Source organism: Haliotis rufescens, unplaced genomic scaffold (assembly GCF_023055435.1).
Source record: "Haliotis rufescens isolate VD_foot unplaced genomic scaffold, xgHalRufe1.0.p SCAF_9, whole genome shotgun sequence".
Classification (NCBI taxonomy): Eukaryota; Metazoa; Mollusca; class Gastropoda; order Lepetellida; family Haliotidae; genus Haliotis; species Haliotis rufescens.
Window position 1 is genome coordinate 22,578,231 of NW_025964383.1, and position 21,868 is coordinate 22,600,098.

The window sequence follows — 21,868 nt, forward strand, 5'->3', positions numbered from 1 at the left end:
ATTGCGACACATGACCCAACACTGGTGTACTTCTGCTGGAAATAGTGACAGCCAATGTTAAATATGAAAAAGAAAGGAAAGTTTTCATCATGAAAAGGATAGCAAAAAGCCACGTTATTGGACAGTCAGTTGCTGGACGTGGCACAAGGAAGTGATATATGCAACTGTAAACCATTGTAAAAGAAAAGGCTCCAGGGGGAGTCGAACCCTCGACCTTCTGCTTACTAGGCAGACGCTCTAACCAACTGAGCTATAGAGCCGTTGGAATAGGCTAAACTACAGTAGTCTATAACCATTTATTTATCAACTGGCTTTTGCAGGAGCGTGAAAGAAAATCGTTCCTCTTTCTTTGAGATGCATGTGACAGGTCAATCAAATAATCCACATAATTGCGACACATGTCCCAACACCGGTGTACTTCTGCTTGAAATAGTGACAGCCAATGTTAAATATGAAAAAGAAAGGAAAGTTTTCATCATGAAAAGGATAGCAAAAAGCCACGTTATTGGACATTCAGTTGCTGGACGTGGCACAAGGAAGTGATATATGCAACTGTAAACCATTGTAAAAGAAAAGGCTCCAGGGGGAGTCGAACCCTCGACCTTCTGCTTACTAGGCAGACGCTCTAACCAACTGAGCTATAGAGCCGTTGGGATAGGCTAAACTACAGTAGTCTATAACCCATTTAAATATCAACTGGCTTTTGCAGGAGCGTGAAAGAAAATCGTTCCTCTTTCTTTGAGATGCATGTGACAGGTCAATCAAATAATCCACACAATTGCGACACATGCCCCAACACTGGTGTACTTCTGCTTGAAATAGTGACAGCCAATGTTAAATATGAAAAAGAAAGGAAAGTTTTCATCATGAAAAGGATAGCAAAAAGCCACGTTATTGGACAGTCAGTTGCTGGACGTGGCACAAGGAAGTGATATATGCAACTGTAAACCATTGTAAAAGAAAAGGCTCCAGGGGGAGTCGAACCCTCGACCTTCTGCTTACTAGGCAGACGCTCTAACCAACTGAGCTATAGAGCCGTTGGAATAGGCTAAACTACAGTAGTCTATAACCATTTATTTATCAACTGGCTTTTGCAGGAGCGTGAAAGAAAATCGTTCCTCTTTCTTTGAGATGCATGTGACAGGTCAATCAAATAATCCACACAATTGCGACACATGCCCCAACACTGGTATACTTCTGCTTGAAATAGTGACAGCCAATGTTAAATATGAAAAAGAAAGGAAAGTTCTCATCATGAAAAGGATAGCAAAAGGCCACGTTATTGGACAGTCAGTTGCTGGACGTGGCACAAGGAAGTGATATATGCAACTGTAAACCATTGTAAAAGAAAAGGCTCCAGGGGGAGTCAAACCCTCGACCTTCTGCTTACTAGGCAGACGCTCTAACCAACTGAGCTATAGAGCCGTTGGGATAGGCTAAACTACAATAGTCTATAACCCATTTATTTATCAACTGGCTTTTGCAGGAGCGTGAAAGAAAATCGTTCCTCTTTCTTTGAGATGCATGTGACAGGTCAATCAAATAATCCAAACAATTGCGACACATGTCCCAACACTGGTGTACTTCTGCTGGAAATAGTGACAGCCAATGTTAAATATGAAAAAGAAAGGAAAGTTTTCATCATGAAAAGGATAGCAAAAAGCCACGTTATTGGACAGTCAGTTGCTGGACGTGGCACAAGGAAGTGATATATGCAACTGTAAACCATTGTAAAAGAAAAGGCTCCAGGGGGAGTCGAACCCTCGACCTTCTGCTTACTAGGCAGACGCTCTAACCAACTGAGCTATAGAGCCGTTGGGATAGGCTAAACTACAGTGGTCTATAACCCATTTAAATATCAACTGGCTTTTGCAGGAGCGTGAAAGAAAATCGTTCCTCTTTCTTTGAGATGCATGTGACAGGTCAATCAAATAATCCACACAATTGCGACACATGCCCCAACACTGGTATACTTCTGCTTGAAATAGTGACAGCCAATGTTAAATATGAAAAAGAAAGGAAAGTTTTCATCATGAAAAGGATAGCAAAAGGTCACGTTATTGGACAGTCAGTTGCTGGACGTGGCACAAGGAAGTGATATATGCAACTGTAAACCATTGTAAAAGAAAAGGCTCCAGGGGGAGTCGAACCCTCGACCTTCTGCTTACTAGGCAGACGCTCTAACCAACTGAGCTATAGAGCCGTTCGTATAGGCTAAACTACATTAGTCTATAACCCATTTATTTATCAACTGGCTTTTGCAGGAGCGTGAAAGAAAATCGTTCCTCTTTCTTTGAGATGCATGTGAAAGGTCAATCAAATAATCCACACAATTGCGACACATGCCCCAACACTGGTATACTTCTGCTTGAAATAGTGACAGCCAATGTTAAATATGAAAAAGAAAGGAAAGTTCTCATCATGAAAAGGATAGCAAAAGGCCACGTTATTGGACAGTCAGTTGCTGGACGTGGCACAAGGAAGTGATATATGCAACTGTAAACCATTGTAAAAGAAAAGGCTCCAGGGGGAGTCAAACCCTCGACCTTCTGCTTACTAGGCAGACGCTCTAACCAACTGAGCTATAGAGCCGTTGGGATAGGCTAAACTACAATAGTCTATAACCTATTTATTTATCAACTGGCTTTTGCAGGAGCGTGAAAGAAAATCGTTCCTCTTTCTTTGAGATGCATGTGACAGGTCAATCAAATAATCCACACAATTGCGACACATGCCCCAACACTGGTATACTTCTGCTTGAAATAGTGACAGCCAATGTTAAATATGAAAAAGAAAGGAAAGTTCTCATCATGAAAAGGATAGCAAAAGGCCACGTTATTGGACAGTCAGTTGCTGGACGTGGCACAAGGAAGTGATATATGCAACTGTAAACCATTGTAAAAGAAAAGGCTCCAGGGGGAGTCAAACCCTCGACCTTCTGCTTACTAGGCAGACGCTCTAACCAACTGAGCTATAGAGCCGTTGGGATACGCTAAACTACAATAGTCTATAACCCATTTATTTATCAACTGGCTTTTGCAGGAGCGTGAAAGAAAATCGTTCCTCTTTCTTTGAGATGCATGTGACAGGTCAATCAAATAATCCAAACAATTGCGACACATGTCCCAACACTGGTGTACTTCTGCTGGAAATAGTGACAGCCAATGTTAAATATGAAAAAGAAAGGAAAGTTTTCATCATGAAAAGGATAGCAAAAAGCCACGTTATTGGACAGTCAGTTGCTGGACGTGGCACAAGGAAGTGATATATGCAACTGTAAACCATTGTAAAAGAAAAGGCTCCAGGGGGAGTCGAACCCTCGACCTTCTGCTTACTAGGCAGACGCTCTAACCAACTGAGCTATAGAGCCGTTGGGATAGGCTAAACTACAGTGGTCTATAACCCATTTAAATATCAACTGGCTTTTGCAGGAGCGTGAAAGAAAATCGTTCCTCTTTCTTTGAGATGCATGTGACAGGTCAATCAAATAATCCAAACAATTGCGACACATGACCCAACACTGGTGTACTTCTGCTGGAAATAGTGACAGCCAATGTTAAATATGAAAAAGAAAGGAAAGTTTTCATCATGAAAAGGATAGCAAAAAGCCACGTTATTGGACAGTCAGTTGCTGGACGTGGCACAAGGAAGTGATATATGCAACTGTAAACCATTGTAAAAGAAAAGGCTCCAGGGGGAGTCGAACCCTCGACCTTCTGCTTACTAGGCAGACGCTCTAACCAACTGAGCTATAGAGCCGTTGGAATAGGCTAAACTACAGTAGTCTATAACCATTTATTTATCAACTGGCTTTTGCAGGAGCGTGAAAGAAAATCGTTCCTCTTTCTTTGAGATGCATGTGACAGGTCAATCAAATAATCCACATAATTGCGACACATGTCCCAACACCGGTGTACTTCTGCTTGAAATAGTGACAGCCAATGTTAAATATGAAAAAGAAAGGAAAGTTTTCATCATGAAAAGGATAGCAAAAAGCCACGTTATTGGACATTCAGTTGCTGGACGTGGCACAAGGAAGTGATATATGCAACTGTAAACCATTGTAAAAGAAAAGGCTCCAGGGGGAGTCGAACCCTCGACCTTCTGCTTACTAGGCAGACGCTCTAACCAACTGAGCTATAGAGCCGTTGGGATAGGCTAAACTACAGTAGTCTATAACCCATTTAAATATCAACTGGCTTTTGCAGGAGCGTGAAAGAAAATCGTTCCTCTTTCTTTGAGATGCATGTGACAGGTCAATCAAATAATCCACACAATTGCGACACATGCCCCAACACTGGTGTACTTCTGCTGGAAATAGTGACAGCCAATGTTAAATATGAAAAAGAAAGGAAAGTTTTCATCATGAAAAGGATAGCAAAAAGCCACGTTATTGGACAGTCAGTTGCTGGACGTGGCACAAGGAAGTGATATATGCAACTGTAAACCATTGTAAAAGAAAAGGCTCCAGGGGGAGTCGAACCCTCGACCTTCTGCTTACTAGGCAGACGCTCTAACCAACTGAGCTATAGAGCCGTTGGAATAGGCTAAACTACAGTAGTCTATAACCATTTATTTATCAACTGGCTTTTGCAGGAGCGTGAAAGAAAATCGTTCCTCTTTCTTTGAGATGCATGTGACAGGTCAATCAAATAATCCACACAATTGCGACACATGCCCCAACACTGGTATACTTCTGCTTGAAATAGTGACAGCCAATGTTAAATATGAAAAAGAAAGGAAAGTTCTCATCATGAAAAGGATAGCAAAAGGCCACGTTATTGGACAGTCAGTTGCTGGACGTGGCACAAGGAAGTGATATATGCAACTGTAAACCATTGTAAAAGAAAAGGCTCCAGGGGGAGTCAAACCCTCGACCTTCTGCTTACTAGGCAGACGCTCTAACCAACTGAGCTATAGAGCCGTTGGGATAGGCTAAACTACAATAGTCTATAACCCATTTATTTATCAACTGGCTTTTGCAGGAGCGTGAAAGAAAATCGTTCCTCTTTCTTTTAGATGCATGTGACAGGTCAATCAAATAATCCAAACAATTGCGACACATGTCCCAACACTGGTGTACTTCTGCTGGAAATAGTGACAGCCAATGTTAAATATGAAAAAGAAAGGAAAGTTTTCATCATGAAAAGGATAGCAAAAAGCCACGTTATTGGACAGTCAGTTGCTGGACGTGGCACAAGGAAGTGATATATGCAACTGTAAACCATTGTAAAAGAAAAGGCTCCAGGGGGAGTCGAACCCTCGACCTTCTGCTTACTAGGCAGACGCTCTAACCAACTGAGCTATAGAGCCGTTGGGATAAGCCAAACTACAGTAGTCTATACTCCATTGTAAAGTAAAGGCTCTTATATCCAGAGTTCCGGACAGCAGACCACTTACGCACATTATTTCTTACAATCCAGTATTCAGAAAAGGAATTCCGAAGATAGGATTCTTCAGGACACTGTTCGCATTATGGTTTTCAGTATATATTACTGTATATTGCTGAATATTGCGGTCAAAGTATAAAGATAGTCAAAATAATCAACGCCCTGATGTTTAGAGTGATTATTTGTTGTCGCATGTGTTCCCGCATCAATTCCTGCCCTGCCAACATCCTCAACACATGTTTATAACACACCAATTGTTCGTTGATCGATTTACCATACATTAAACCACCAGCTCGGGGCTGATACTTGTCAATACAAGCTGTCACCTGTATCCGTCTGTTCTGTTTGTTGTTTAACGCCAGCTATATGACAGCAGTCTGTAAATAATCGAGTCTGGACCAGACAATCCAGTGATTGACATCACGCGCATCGGTCGATGCATCAATTAAGTCAGCGAGCCTGACCACCCGATCCCGTTAGTCGCCTCTTACGACAAGCAAAGCCGCCTTTTACGGCAAGCATGGGATGCTGAAGACTTATTCTACCCCGGATCCTCACCTGTATCTGAGAAGTCACTGCCTAGAGTCACCCAAAGACGGTTGTCTGAGCCCCAACTTTTGGTATAACAGAACGCTGTGAATGTATGCGAGACAGATTAATAACATTGGATTAAATTGAATTGATCAGACTGGGCTAGTCTTAGATTTATTACGCAGATTCTAATAATATAATATTGATGAAAGCAGTGTTTAAGTGTAAAAAGTACTGCTTGCAGCTTCAGAAGCAGAGCCATTAATTATGCCATTTGATTGTGACGTCATGGAAACCTATGACATCACCATGGTCTGCAAAGCATTGTGATGCAATTTCATTGCAGCTTGATCTCTAGATCTCACCCAAGGGATGTCTCCTCTGGGAGCCAGTTTTGGATGATAGAGAGAAATAAGCTCCCCAATAAAAGTCACATCAATCGCTTGGTTAGTCCGTTCCTACCTGTGGTAGTTACTCAACGACTGAATTTTGTGCAAGAGACGACCTCACAAGTACATAAAAAAATCATCCTCACTGATGGACTAGTACTAAATCATTTTAATTCCTTATTTGATGTAGAGGCGGTCGGGTAGCCTAGTGGTTAAAGCGTTCGCTCGTCACGTCGAAGACCCGGGTTCGATTTCCGACATGGGTACAATGTGTGAGGCCCTTTTCTGGCCGTGATATTGCTGGAATATTGCTAAAAGCGGCGTAAAACCATACTTACTCACTCACTCACTCCAATACAGAAATGTGCCTTTCTTAGATACATCATAACATTAATGCGTATTTGCATTAATTTATCTCTGACATATGAGGAAACACGCAATACAAGACCACATTGTTGAGGAAATGACGCATGGCTACATTCAATATTAGAATGTGGCTAATTGCTACTCGAAGACTATTATCTGCACGAAATCTAGGTTAGCCTATGACTTGGATCTGTGGTAGATCTTAAGAGTTGTCTGACTAGAATATGTAATAATTCTTATATATATATACACTTTTATTCCTCCATAGGAGAGTTACAAGGTATAATATTAAAGATTATTACATGAAAATAATTACATTGTCAGGGAATACCGCCATATACCACTCTGTTAACGGATTTTCTTAGTAAATTCCGTCCATATATTGAAAGCGGTAGAGTCCTCGAATTACACTTCGTGAGTAAGAGCGACTGGTATCTGGATCAGTATCCAAAGGTGGCTTACAGGACAACAAACAAGCTACAAAATCATAGTCTGATTTGCTGTGGAGTTCAACGCTGATGTCAACGGGCATATGTAGTAAATCTAAGACTACTCTATGCTAGATTATGTAATAAATATCACTATTCTATGATTGTAAGAAATCTAAGACTAGCCTAGCCTATCTATTAAAGCTGAGAGTAGTGAATGACTAGAATCTGTTATATATCTATGACTAGAATCAGTAATAAATCTAATTCTATTCTTTGATATAATCTCTCTGTAATAAATGTAATTTTGGTATGTTTCTAGAATCTGTGATGAATCTAAGACAAGTAACTGAAACAAATCAAAGACTTATTCTATAATCTAATGTATAGAGGATTCATCACGAGTGTCTTTTGATATGGGAAATATCAACCGAGTCTTAGTTGATCGGTACTTGCCGAGATTTTGGCGAGGCAAATACCGATTAACGGGACGAGGTTGATATTTCCCATATTAAAAAACACGAGTGATGAATTCTATGTATCATTTTCACATTTTTGCTTCCCTTTCAAGGAATAATTGCATTAAGATTAACATCAGCAACTTGTCGAAATCTTACGTATAGATCGTGCGTAGTGATACATGTTTTCCATTGCCGTGTTAGGTTACTGTAAACCAAAATTAACAACCTCTTAACTCCTTTATGGCATATTCCTTCGCTGAGAAAAGAAGTCCTCGGATTATTTTATACAGACTACTTGAACAGACTTTTGCAGAATAATTGAAACTTTAATAACGGTAACAACAACGATTCCGTGTAATCTGATGATATAAATCTGGTATAACTTCAAATCAAACCGCTCTCTCACTTGAAGAGTGTCTCGTGCCAGAACAATTGGAAACTGTCGGTTAATTGAAAACAACCTAACATTCTATTTGGAAGGGGGGGATTGACATCTACGCATGAGAAACGGTCTTTTCAAGGAAAATCAATGTTGTTAATTCCAACACATATCTTGAATTGGTATTTTGGGAACACCTCACTTTGCCCTCACCTATTGTTATAGGGTACAGGTGTAGTCAGCCGTGGTTAAGTGGGTAATAATAGGGGGATTACCTATAGTCTATTGAATGTATTTTCTCACACAATAAATTTTAAGAAGCAAGCTTTGATTGACTTGGAAATCTTCCGCCAAATATCTTTTTCGACTTTTCGACACACAAATACAACCGATTATATTTTATGGTTCTGAAGTATGGATTTCAAAGATATGAATGTCTAAAAAATGTCATTCCACTTGGCATGTGAAATTAACTTGGGGTGGGGATCTCTACGCCGAATTCTATGGCTTACGGTGAATTTGGTAGGTATCCTCGACACACAGTTTCACAAATTAGTTTCCTTAAATTCTGGTTCAAAATTATAGATATGCACGAACAACGTCTACCGAAAAATGCCAACAATATGCGATTACATATTTAGATAGTATAGGTAAGATTTCATGGAAATCTTTTATTTTCATACTGTTATGGCATTGCCTAGTTGTCCAAAACAGTTGGTAATATTAAAATGTTTTTAAAGGAATTCCGGGAACACTCCATAAATAATTTTATTTAAAAATTGGCATTCAAATTTAAACGAAAGTAAACCACATGCATCCTACAGATCCTTAAAAGTCTCGATGAAACTGAAAAATACATTTTCCATCTAATGTCTCGAAAATTGCGTGGTTTAGTTGTCAGATTTTGATCGGGTATGTCAGAATTAATTATCAATGATGTGGAAAAAATAGGTACCAATAAAAATAGGAGAACATGTATTTATGTCAAAAAGATGTAGAAAAAGAAAATCCCTTTACATGCACAACGTATAGTAATTTGAGAGTTCAAAATCTACAAGAAACGGAAGCCACCTGAAATCGTATTGCCTTCTTTTATGACGTCTATAAATGATACCGATATTCTATTACTTTCTTCTTCTTCTTCTTCTTATTTATGCATTGAGTAATATTATGCATTATTTTATTATGTATATTGCTTTAATACGTATTGTTTTATCATGGATTGTTTTATTACACATAATAGATTATTATGCTATATCTTATAACATGTATTGTGTTTTGATATTATAAGCGCGTGAAGGGGCACGGGTGGCCCAGTCGTCTAAGGCGCCGCGATTCGCTGTGCAGAGTTGCGTCCCTTGGGCACGCCAGAACCCTATGATTATGTTTCTCGGTTTGTCAGCACCATACCCGTGCTCGTGGATTCACCGAAGTGGTAAACGTCTGAGACCTGCATCACTTCGGGCTTTCCTAACACATTAAATCTGACACGCCGGATGGAATACTGTTAAAAGCGGCGTTAAATCCAACTCACTCACTCACTATAAGCGCGTGTATTTATTCATTGTAATACAAATAAAGTGACTTCAAGAAAACGATTCTTCTAACCTTTACTCAGAATGTCATCAACTTACAAGCATAGTGAAAGCGTGTTTAAAGGGGGATTTCACAAATGAAATTAAACTTGTAGGGCGAGCAAGGTACGTCATTGAGCTTGTAATGAAGCGATGTCCTCATGTCACCGCATTTCTCCTTCGAGTTGTTCGGCTCGCCTGGGGCCCAGAAGCTTTTCTCCACAGCACTGTCATCATCCCAGATCATGCGCCGGCCACCGAGACTCTTAAGACCAACCCAGTAGGTCGCAGATCTCCCAGCTGAAATGTTTCACATGTCAGGAATATATTTAGGTTTGTTTGTTTGTTTGTTGTTTAACGCCGCACTCAGCAATATTCCAGCTTTATGACGGCGGTCTGCAAAATAATCGAGTCTGGACTAGACAATCCAGTGATTAATATCATAAGCATCGATCCACGCAATTGGGATCGATGACATGCATCAACCAAGTCAGCGAGCCTGACCACCCGATCCCGTAAGTCGCCTTTTACGGCAAGCATGGGTTGCTGAAGACCTATTCTACCCCGGAATCTTCACGGGTAGATTTTTTTTTTTTATGATCTGTATACTTCTGCTAATGAAATAAAGCTTACATGGTCCCATGTCAATCCACAAGTTTACTCAACAAATATTAAATATTGTCATCAAGGCAGAGTCATCGATCGCCTTGTCGTCTAAAACACAAGAATTCCCTGGGCAGAGTTGCATCGTTTATCGTCTCAGAAACCTATTATTTATCCTGATTATTTGTCTAGGTTTGTCAGCACGCCTAAACCTCTAATTAAATAAGCAAAGTCCTTACCACTGTCCATAAGAAGATATCAGCGGTATGTACAGTATTATGCATACCACTATATATGTATTTATATAATGTCCATATTTGTTTGTTGAGTATGTATTAAAAAGAAAAAAGGTATTTAAGATGTTCATAAACACATAACTGTTACAACGTGACGTCATCACAATACTATGACGTACGGGTAGCAAATTACAAGTCTCCCATTGTTTAGACAGGCAGTTCTTAGACAGTGTAGAAGGGGAGTAGGTGAGAGCCGATCCACAGCCTTACTGGGACAGTCCGAATTGGATTGCCCTAACTTCTTTGAGAAGCATTTAAAATGTACCTATATGTGTTTGTTTGTTTGCTTGTTTGTTGTTTAACGCCGCACCCAGGAATATTCCAGCTATATGACGGAGGTCTGTAAATAATCGAGTCTGGACCAGACAATCCAGTGATTAATTTCATGAGCATCGATCCACGCAATTGGGATCGATGACATGCATCAACCAAGTCAGCGAGCCTGACCACCCGATCCCGTTAGTCGCCTTTTACGACAAGCAGAGTCACCTTTTACGGCAAGCATGGGTTGCTGAAGACCTATTCTACCCCGGAATCTTCACGGGTCACCTATATGTGTAACACAATATGTACCTAGATGTAGAACACGATATGCACCTAGATTGTAATGTCATATGTTCCTAGGTGTATAACGCGATATCTACTTAGAGTGTAAAACTATATCTACCTCGAGTGTAAAACGATATGTACCTAGTTGAATAACGCGATATATACATATATAACTCTGTATATACTTAGACGTGTGATGCGATATTACCTTGATCTAGAACGCGACATGTACCTAGATGCGTAACATGGTGTGTACCTAGATGTGCCACACGCTATGTACGTATATCTATAACGCGATATGTGCCTTGAGTGTAACACAATATGTACCTAAATGTGTAAAACGGCTTAACAAAATATGTACCTAGATGTATAACACGGTATGTACCTAGATGTGTAACATGGTATGTACCTAGATGTGTAACACGGTATGTATCTAGATGTGTAACACGGTATGTACCTAGATGTGTAACACGGTATGCACCTAGATGTATAACACGGTATGTACCTAGATGTGTAACACAGTATGCACCTAGATGTGTAACACAGTATTATCTAGATGTGTAACACGGTATGTGCCTAGATGTGTAACACAGTATGTACCTAGATGTGTAACACAGTATGCACCTAGATGTGTAACACGGTATGTATCTAGATGTGTAACACAGTATGCACCTAGATGTGTAACACAGTATTATCTAGATGTGTAACACGGTATGTATCTAGATGTGTAACACGGTATGTACCTAGATGTGTAACACAGTATGCACCTACATGTGTAACACAGTATTATCTAGATGTGTAACACGGTATGTATCTAGATGTGTAACACAGTATGCACCTAGATGTGTAACACAGTATTATCTAGATGTGTAACACGGTATGTGCCTAGATGTGTAACACAGTATGCACCTAGATGTGTAACACAGTATGCACCTAGATGTGTAACACGGTATGTATCTAGATGTGTAACACGGTATGTATCTAGATGTGTAACACAGTATGTACCTAGATGTGTAACACGGTATGTATCTAGATGTGTAACACGGTATGTATCTAGATGTGTAACACAGTATGTATCTAGATGTGTAACACAGTATGCACCTAGATGTGTAACACAGTATTATCTAGATGTGTAACACGGTATGCACCTAGATGTGTAACACAGTATGCACCTAGATGTGTAACACGGTATGTATCTAGATGTGTAACACGGTATGTATCTAGATGTGTAACACAGTATGTACCTAGATGTGTAACACGGTATGTATCTAGATGTGTAACACGGTATGTATCTAGATGTGTAACAGGGAATGTACCTAGATGTGTAACACAGTATGTATCTAGATGTGTAACACAGTATGTATCTAGATGTGTAACACAGTATGTATCTAGATGTGTAACACGGTATGTACCTATATGTGTAACATGGTATGTATCTAGATGTGTAACACGGTATGTACCTAGATGTGTAACAGGGAATGTACCTAGATGTGTAACACGGTATGTATCTAGATGTGTAACACGGTATGTATCTAGATGTGTAACACGGTATGTATCTAGATGTGTAACATGGTATGTACCTAGATGTGTAACACGGTATGTACCTAGATGTGTAACACGGTATGTACCTAGATGGGTAACACGGTATGTACCTAGATGGGTAACACGGTATGTACCTAGATGTGTAACACGGTATGTATCTATATGTGTAACATGGTATGTATCTAGATGTGTAACACGGTATGTACCTAGATGGGTAACAGGGAATGTACCTAGATGTGTAACACAGTATGTACCTAGATGTGTAACACGGTATGTACCTAGATGTGTAACACGGTATGTATCTAGATGTGTAACACGATATCTACATATGTGGGTAGTACCTATCTATGTACCTAGAGTGTATTGCGATATGTACCTACAGTCTAACACAATATGTATCTAGATGCGTAAAATGGTATGTACCTATATGGGTTACATGGTATGTACCTAGATGAGTAACAAAATATGTAAATAGAGTGTAACACGATATGTACCAAGATGTGTAACACGATATCTGCATATGTGGTGTAACACAATAGACAGACAGACAGTTTATTCAGTAGAAAGGCCATACGCCCACAATAAGACAATGTTTGATTGCATGATGAAGTAATCGATTTAAGTTTCGCTCAGCCGTCGGACTTAATATAGATATAAACATGTGTTATGTACAACATCAAAGTTTCTGATGATAAACATGAGTATATATACAAATATGTAAAACTACTTATTTGTAATTGTTTTGTATATGGGCCGGAGGCCTTACATGCAATAAATATCTTTGACTTTGACTTTGAGTGTAACACGATATGTACCAAGATGTGTAACACGAAATCTACATATGTGGGTAGTACCTAGAGTGTACTGCGATATGTACCTATATGTGTAACACAATATGTAAATAGAGTGTAACAGTATATGTTCCAAGATGTGTAACACGATATGTACCTCTATGTACAACACAGTATGTACCTAGAGTGTAACACCGTATGTAAATAGATGTGTAACACAAAATATACCTAGATGAGTATCATACTATGTACCTATTTGCCTAGTGCCTTGCTATGTACCTAGATGTCTACCACGATATGTACATGGATGAGATAGAGTCAGAGCTGCAGCAAACCTTGCATAATAGTAATGGTATTGATGCGTAGATGGGTGTCAAGATATGTACCACGATGGTCTATAGATATGTACCACGATGGTGTTGAGATATGTACCACGATGGTGTTGAGATATGTACCACGATGGTGTTGAGATATGTACCACGATGGTGTTGAGATATGTACCACGATGGTGTCAAGATATGTACCACGATGGTGTTGAGATACGTACAACGAATGTGTTGAGATATGTACCACGATGGTGTTGAGATATGTACCACGATGGTATATAGATATGTACCACGATGGTGTTGAGATACGTACAACGATTGTGTTGAGATATGTACCACGATGGTGTCAAGGTATGTACTACGATGGTGTTGAGATACGTACAACGATTGTGTTGAGATATGTACCACGATGGTGTTGAGATATGTACCACGATGGTGTTGAGATATGTACCACGATGGTGTTGAGATATGTACCACGATGGTGTCAAGGTATGTACCACGATGGTGTTGAGATGCGTACAACGATTGTGTTGAGATATGTACCAAGATGGTGTTGAGATATGTACCACGATGGTGTCAAGGTATGTACCACGATAGTGTTGAGATATGCACCACGATAGTGTTAAGATATGTACCACGATGGTGTTGAGATATGTACCACGATAGTGTTGAGATATGTACGACGATGGTGTCAAGATATGTACCACGGTGGTGTTGAGATATGTACCACGATGGTGTTGAGATACGTACCACGATGGTGTTGAGATATGTACCACGACGGTGTTAAGATATGCAACACGATCGTGTTAAGATATGTACCACGATGGTGTTAAAGTATGCAACACGATGGTGTTAAGATATGCAACACGATGTTGAGATATGTACCACGATGGTGTTGAGATACGTATCACGATGGTGTCAAGATATGTACCACGATGGTGTTGCGATATGTACCACGATAGTGTTGAGATACGTACCGGGATGGTGTCAAGTTATGTACCACGATGATGTTAAGATATCTACCACGATGGTATTAAGATATGTACCAAGATGATGTTAAGATATGTACCACGGTGTTAAGATATGTACCACGATTGTGTCAAGATATGTACCACAATCGTGTTAAGATATGTACAATGATGATGTTAAGATATGTACCACGATGTTAAGATATGCAACACGATGGTGTTAACATATGTACCACGATGGTGTTAAGATATATACCACGACGGTGTTAAAATATGTACCATGACGGTGTTAAGATATGTACCACGATGGTGTTAAGATATGTACCAAGGTGATGTTAATATATGTACCACGGTGTTAAGATATGTACCACGATGGTGTCAAGATATGTGCCACAATGGTGTTAAGATATGTACCACGATGATGTTAAGATGTGTACCACGATGGTGTTAAAATATGTACGACGATGATGTTAAGATATGTACCACGATGTTAAGATATGTACCACGATGATGTTAAGATATGTACCACGATGGTGTTAAGATATGTACCAAGGTGATGTTAATATATGTACCACGGTGTTAAGATATGTACCACGATGGTGTCAAGATATGTGCCACAATGGTGTTAAGATATGTACCACGATGATGTTAAGATGTGTACCACGATGGTGTTAAGATATGTACGACGATGATGTTAAGATATGTACCACGATGGTGTTAGGATATGTACCACGATGTTAAGATATGTACCACGATGGTGTTGAGATATGTACCACGATGTTTAGATATGTACCACGATGGTGGTAGGATATGTACCTCGATGTTAAGACATGCAACACGATGGTGTTAAGATATGTACCACGATGGAGTTAAGATATGTACCACGATGTTAAGATATGTACCACGATGGTGTTAGGATATGTACCACGATGTTAAGATACGCAACACGATGGTGTTAAGATATGTACCACGATGGAGTTAAGATTTGTACCACGATGTTAAGATATGTACCACGATGGGTGTCATGATATGTATCTACCGAGGTGCACCCAAGCTGTGTAATTAGATGTGATCTCTATGCGGATCAAGTCAGAATAGGTTCAAACCCTACATAACACTTACGAAGTTGATGATTACAGACTGACATTTGCCACACAGCTATGTGAGACTCGTGAAAGAGTTGTACCTGATTTGAGAGCCTCTCGTAAAGCTTCAAATTTCTCCTTGGTGTTCAGGACAGGTAGGCGGCCGTTGTTACCTTCTTTCCCACATTTCATCACGGCCTCTCTGTGGCGTTGTTCGTAGGGGAATATTTTGAAGCAGAGGCCGCCAGAGAAAGTGAATCTATCAGGGCAGCGGGGATCTCTGGATGCTAATATAGATAATAACGTGCAATGAATGAGTATACCACTGGCTAATTGCTTTAGTCATCCCTGGGTTGACATTGTTAAGTAGATGTGCCTTGAGAGGATACTGATGGTGGTGTAAGTCAGTACTCAGTATAATATGGGTGTTTAGTCTATATTTTTTCGGCTTATAAAATTAGTCAGTAAAAACGTCTCGGGGCGGATTTTCCAATCATATTTAGTCAGTAAATGTGAAAAGTGACTTGGACATGGTTCATAGTTTGAAAAACCCCGTGAAATCCCTCGCTCACATATCTCGAACAAGTGCCAAAGTGACATCTGACATACCTTGTATTTCTGTTGTAGTAGTAGGAGTAGTTGTTGTGGTTGTAGTAGTAGTAGTTGTTGTAGTACTTGAAGTCGTAGTGGGAGTAGTTGTAGTTGTTGTAGTCGTAGTAGGAGTAGTTGTTGTAGTTGTACTTGAAGTTGTAGTAGTAGGAGTAGTTGTTGTGGTTGTAGTAGTAGTAGTTGTTGTTGTTGTAGTACTTGAAGTCGTAGTAGGAGTAGTTGTAGTTGTTGTAGTCGTAGTAGGAGTAGTTGTTGTAGTTGTTGTAGTACTTGAAGTAGTAGTAGGAGTAGTTGTTGTTGTAGTACTTGAAGTAGTAGTAGGAGTAGTTGAAGTTGTGGTCGTAGGAGGAGTTGTAGTTGGAGGCGGGGCGGTTGTTAGAATTACTCTTTGTGTTGAAATTTCAACGTCATCGGTGGGTTCTTTTGATTTGGGCGATGTTATTCCCGTTTCTAATTTGTTGAGAAAAATATATTGCAAATGGAATGTTTATGGGATGCAAAGCGAGTTCCCCTTTCAAATCAAGGTTATGTCCCTCGTGGAATGGGTTTGGTTTGTCCCTGGCTAAATCTCGGAACAAAGCAACATTATGGGATGGGTAATAAATGGGATACAAAACGATATCTCCTCCCATCGTATTATTACCCATACCCAAAGTTTTGATACCGCCCCAAACATCATTAATTTGCGTTTTCCATATAGGAAGGGAAATGCGCAGTAATACAAGTCCTTGGCCAACTGTAAACCTTTGATTCCAATTATAAAAAAAACAACTATAAAAACAATTTGAAGTAAAATAAATGATTATTCACCGTTTTATGATCATGTATGTAAGTTTATATGATTTAACAGTATTTTAAAACACAAATATGAGATTGAGACTTACAGTCTGCTGTCATCTCAGTCTAGAAGAGTAAGGCCGTCTTGCCACAGTTCAGTCGATAGAAATATTGCGGATGGTCATAGTGCTAGCGAAGCGCGCACGTTTGAATTATCAATAACAATAACAGGATAAGGTAACAGGTGCGGTGAGGTGTAATGGGGTTTAACGTCTCGTCCAAGATTATTGCACTTATATAGCGACGTGCATGTACGTGTGTGTGTGTTTGTGTGGCTGCTTGTACTAGTCCGGACTGATGCCGATTTATAGTGTTAGCTCACTGAGATACCATGCCGCAGTTTCACATGAATATCCCACTCAGACACAGTATACTGACTCCGAGCCGACCAGTCCTTGTTTTAGCCCCTTAATGCAGAGCGCTAGACAGGGTAACAACAAGTACCATCTTTTAACGTCTTTTGGTATGACGCGGCCGGGGATCGAACCCCGGACCTTCCGCTCTCCGGGCGGACGCTCTACCACTAGACCACTAGACCCGGATAAGGTAACACCTAGAGTTAACAGCAATATTCAGGAAACAGTTTTTGAGCGGCATTTCTGTTCATGTCTACCGTATTCGACGTAATAAGCGCCCAGGGCGCTCTCAAAATTAGAAATTGTGGGCTCTTATTAGAATATCATTTTGGTGAAAATTGAAAGATAAATTTCAGGGTTAATGCTGACAGCCTGAAATGTTTATATACGAGAGATATATTGTTCCAGAATTTAATTTCCCATAATTAAGGGTGCATATAACACACAAGTGCGTATTATACGCGAATAAATAGGTCTTGTGTACATTGATCAATCGGAAGGGGTGCTAATTGGGATTGTTAACTAACCAATATATTAGCAAATATCGGCGTTGGCGCTTATTACGTCGAATACGGTAATTCTCATCCGAAGACGAATCACTCATAATTATGCTGGGACGTTTGATTGGGTCAATCAATCAATCTTTATTGTCCGAACACGTTGTCGGGTCATTCCGAAAATGACGGCGACCCGAATCAATGATAATGTTTAAAAGAAGATTTCAGTCCAACTGTGTTCAGATGTAGAGTTTTTTATACCTGAATTTGAGTTAGGCCAACAGCTGATCGTCGAGGGGGCACGTGTGGACCAGTCGTCCGAGGCGACGCGATTCGCTGTGCAGAGTTGCGTCCTTTGGGCACGCCAGAAACCTATGATTGTGGGCTCGAATCCCGGTTCGCCCTGATTATGTTTCTAGGTTTGTCAGCACCATACCCGTGCTCGTGGGTTTAACCGAAGTGGTAAACGTATGAGACCTGCATCACTTTGTGCTTTCCTCCCATATTAATACTGTTAAAAGCGGCGTTAAACCCAACTGACTCACTCACTCACTGATCGTCGAGAGAATCTCGGTCAACGACGGCAGTACGGCGTGAGTTGGGTTTAACGCCTCTTTTAACATTATTCCAGTTATATCACGGCGTTGATTTGATCGAAATGATCATATCTATACTCAACAGCAAGCTTACAAATTCTACAAGTGGGAAAAAGACATGTTTAGTGTTAATGGTAGGTTGATGGTAGCCCGACCCTTCATTAAGTTAAATGCATAATTATGGAACAGCGTCATTTAAATAGTATTACAGCCATCCTTAATGACGCATTATTTATGGAGTTTTGATTTACAGTAAAGCACCATTAAAGTTTTATATAACCGGGTCCTCGTATCTGCAATCAGATCAACATGAAGAGGGTACTTTAGAATACCATACAGCCATTTATAGAGGGGTGAATTGACCCTACCTGGCCTCTGGTTTTTTTCTGACATCCCAGGCTGTGACGGCTGCGTCTTGGAGAAATCTGTACGGGAAACAGCGTTGGGCCCTGGCAGAAACCCGCCGAAACCATGAGGAACAATTAAGGCGGCAGCATGGGAGGGTGGCACCAAGAGTCCATTGTGGAATGAAGGAACGTTGTGTGTCTTCTGAAACTCACCAGGTTTTGTTGTGTGTACTTTACCAACAAATCCACCAAATCCAGTTAGAAACGTGTGTTTGGGCGGTTCTTTGGGTCCAACGGTCGTTGTTGCCATGGAGGACTGGATGTTGGCCAGTGGGTCGAAATGGAAACCTGATTGCAGAAATAACATATTTAAGGATGTTTGCTGGTTTGTGTTTGTGCTTACTGCGTAACTCGAACTGTCACGTATGAAGAGCCCTTTATCGATAGACTGTAAGTAGATATATCTGCAAACTATGAGGTCATTGCATTGTAACTACTTTGCGTTATGTCATAGCACAGATTCTTCTTCGGCTTCTTGATATCAGTTACTGATTTTGAAGTACATATTTACTTCCTGAACCGTTCATGATGGTAATAACTCGGGGGATTTATATAGTTATTAGCACCGCTTGATTATTAGTTTAGATATGTAATTAAAGTTTGAAATTAATATAATTGATTTTAGTTGACTTTTATTACTGTTTATGCATATAAAGTAGCCGTGCCACGCACCTTTAGCGCCTTTGTAAGCGAGTGAATTGTATTAATAAAAAACACAATGTTTGAGGATATAAATAGACATACTTTGTTTTAAGACTTTATAGGTGATTTCAATATTCGAATATAACACCTTTTCAACACATTAGATAAAAGCGAGAAAAATTTTCAATAATTATACCAATCTCTGTTAAACCATGCTCTGCCTCTTGCCTTAGCCACGCCTTCTCGGACAAAACCCATGAATATACTGTTAGGGGCAATGTGTTCCCTTGTGTCATGAAAACTGTGGATTTTATGAAAAAAAACCTGTCCCAGAAAATGCTTGAAAAAACAATATTTAAGTGACAGACTGCAGAAAAAAATAATATTGTCTGCCAAAATACTTTGTTGCAAGATGAAGAAAAATAATTCAGGCGCATAGCTTTCAATAAAATACTACCTGGTTTTGCAGCTGTAGCTTAAAACATCCACTGGTAGTATCAAATGGTTTCTTGCTTTTCCATGCATGGTTGTTCTCTGTTGTTATGCAAGAGGCATCGAATTGGCGCAAAAAAAGTTCTTAAGGCGAGTCACCTTCTGAACTTCTTATCTATTGATTTATTATTCGTATTTTTATTGGAAATACACGTCACGGCCAAATACCCAAATACCTTTGCTCGTAAACAATAGTAAAACAGGAACACTATCTGAACTGAAGTGTAGTTACCACTTCCAGCTGTAGATCCGGACGATGCCGATTGGGTAGATTTGAATGTCTGTAGTCCATTTAGGTTTGAGCTCTTGAATGGTCGAAAACTGACAGCGCCTGGCAAAGAGTGGATAAAGACATATAAAGGGAAATAGTTTATCTTTGATCAAAGCATGAGGTGTTAGAAAATGTATCGGCCACAAATAATATTAAGACCATCTGAACTTAATTCCGCTTACCATTTCCAGCTGTAGACCCTGAAAACCCCGGAACAGAAGATACAGCTTGGGTAGATTTGAATGACTGTGGACCATTTAGGCTTGAGCTCTTGAATGGTCGAAAAGCGACAGCACCTAGTACAGAGTTCATAAATACATGTAAATGAAAACTACGTGCTGAGAATTGTGTTTAATACATTCGTAACATGAACACTAGTAACTGATGCATTTACATTTATACTATGAATATAGACATGATGAACAAATGAGAGCCTATGCTCTTTGGATAATGACCACCTTGCAGTGAATTAAACACTCGTAGCGGTTTCTTCTCCTGCAGATGAAGAAAATACGTTCGATTTAAGTGAGGATGGTTTATTAACGTTGGCACTGTGTTGCTTGAAACCGCTGAAATTGAAGAGTACTAAGGCGGAATATTGCAACAGTGTCTTTTGTATTGTTAGTGAGAAGTCGCTATACCATCTTCTGCCCTGTAAGACATATCAGAAGTAGGTAACATGATATTTTTTATTGTATAACAGTAAATACATGTACTGTTTAACTTCAAAAGCAAAAACAACATATCGATCCATAAGACAGGATAGATGGGAACACCATCTGAACTGAATGTCGCTTACCATTTCCGGCTGTAGATCCGGACAAAGCCGGAACAGAAGATACAGCTTGGGTAGATTTGAATGACTGTGGACCAGGTAGGCTTGAGCTCTTGAATGGTCGAAAAGCGACAGCACCTGGTACAGAGTTCATAAATACATGTAGAGGGAAAGTACGTGCTGAGAATTGTGTTTAATATAAAGGGAAACTACGTGCTGAGAATTGTGTATAATACATTCGTAACATGAACACTAGTAACTGATGCATTTACATCTATACTATGAGTATAGACATGATGAACAAATGAGAGCCTATGCTCTTTGGATAATGACCACCTAATGGGTCACTTGCAGGGAATTTAACACTCGTAGCGGTTCCTTCTAATGCAGATGAAGAAAATACGTTTGGTGGAAAATACGTTTTGTGGAAAACCGTAACATGACCAGTGGGAAGTGTTTTATATGCGGTATACTTTATCGAAGAAATATTTGACTTAACTCCATAAAGATCCTGGCAACCTATGCTTGTCGTACGTAGATCGGGGGTTCAGACATGTTTGCTTGTCGTCCTGGCCCAACCCGACGGTGTGAGATGAACGCCGCATCGTACCAAAAGATGTTAAAAGATGGTACTTACTTGTTACCCTGCCTGACTGATGGGCTTGGAATCATTTTACTGTGCCTGAGTGGAGTATTCGTGTTAAACTG

The 21,868-nt window shown here is 39.9% G+C and overlaps 1 protein-coding gene and 14 non-coding genes across 15 annotated transcripts; all 15 read right to left on the bottom strand.

The window, feature by feature from the left end:
* Positions 1-186: 186 nt before the first annotated feature.
* Trnat-agu lies at positions 187-260 on the bottom strand. The gene has a single exon. It is a non-coding gene; the product is annotated as a tRNA-Thr (tRNA).
* Positions 261-574: 314 nt separating this feature from the next.
* On the bottom strand, positions 575-648 carry Trnat-agu. The gene has a single exon. It is a non-coding gene; the product is annotated as a tRNA-Thr (tRNA).
* A 315-nt stretch (positions 649-963) lies between these two features.
* Positions 964-1,037, bottom strand: Trnat-agu. Its single transcript has one exon. It is a non-coding gene; the product is annotated as a tRNA-Thr (tRNA).
* Positions 1,038-1,351: 314 nt separating this feature from the next.
* Trnat-agu lies at positions 1,352-1,425 on the bottom strand. Its single transcript has one exon. It is a non-coding gene; the product is annotated as a tRNA-Thr (tRNA).
* Positions 1,426-1,740: 315 nt separating this feature from the next.
* On the bottom strand, positions 1,741-1,814 carry Trnat-agu. The gene has a single exon. It is a non-coding gene; the product is annotated as a tRNA-Thr (tRNA).
* Positions 1,815-2,129: 315 nt separating this feature from the next.
* Positions 2,130-2,203, bottom strand: Trnat-agu. The gene has a single exon. It is a non-coding gene; the product is annotated as a tRNA-Thr (tRNA).
* A 315-nt stretch (positions 2,204-2,518) lies between these two features.
* Trnat-agu lies at positions 2,519-2,592 on the bottom strand. The gene has a single exon. It is a non-coding gene; the product is annotated as a tRNA-Thr (tRNA).
* A 315-nt stretch (positions 2,593-2,907) lies between these two features.
* Positions 2,908-2,981, bottom strand: Trnat-agu. Its single transcript has one exon. It is a non-coding gene; the product is annotated as a tRNA-Thr (tRNA).
* Positions 2,982-3,296: 315 nt separating this feature from the next.
* On the bottom strand, positions 3,297-3,370 carry Trnat-agu. Its single transcript has one exon. It is a non-coding gene; the product is annotated as a tRNA-Thr (tRNA).
* Positions 3,371-3,685: 315 nt separating this feature from the next.
* Positions 3,686-3,759, bottom strand: Trnat-agu. Its single transcript has one exon. It is a non-coding gene; the product is annotated as a tRNA-Thr (tRNA).
* A 314-nt stretch (positions 3,760-4,073) lies between these two features.
* Positions 4,074-4,147, bottom strand: Trnat-agu. The gene has a single exon. It is a non-coding gene; the product is annotated as a tRNA-Thr (tRNA).
* A 315-nt stretch (positions 4,148-4,462) lies between these two features.
* Trnat-agu lies at positions 4,463-4,536 on the bottom strand. Its single transcript has one exon. It is a non-coding gene; the product is annotated as a tRNA-Thr (tRNA).
* Positions 4,537-4,850: 314 nt separating this feature from the next.
* Trnat-agu lies at positions 4,851-4,924 on the bottom strand. The gene has a single exon. It is a non-coding gene; the product is annotated as a tRNA-Thr (tRNA).
* A 315-nt stretch (positions 4,925-5,239) lies between these two features.
* On the bottom strand, positions 5,240-5,313 carry Trnat-agu. The gene has a single exon. It is a non-coding gene; the product is annotated as a tRNA-Thr (tRNA).
* A 4,227-nt stretch (positions 5,314-9,540) lies between these two features.
* On the bottom strand, positions 9,541-16,342 carry LOC124120885 (C-type lectin domain family 4 member C-like). Its single transcript, XM_048391406.1, has 3 exons — positions 16,288-16,342; positions 15,780-15,965; positions 9,541-9,818 (listed from the first exon to the last, which is right to left on the bottom strand). The coding sequence occupies exons 2-3, from the start codon at positions 15,868-15,870 to the stop codon at positions 9,598-9,600; spliced, it is 312 nt and encodes a 103-aa protein (XP_048247363.1). The 5' UTR covers positions 15,871-15,965; positions 16,288-16,342; the 3' UTR covers positions 9,541-9,597.
* Between the last annotated feature and the right edge of the window lie 5,526 nt (positions 16,343-21,868).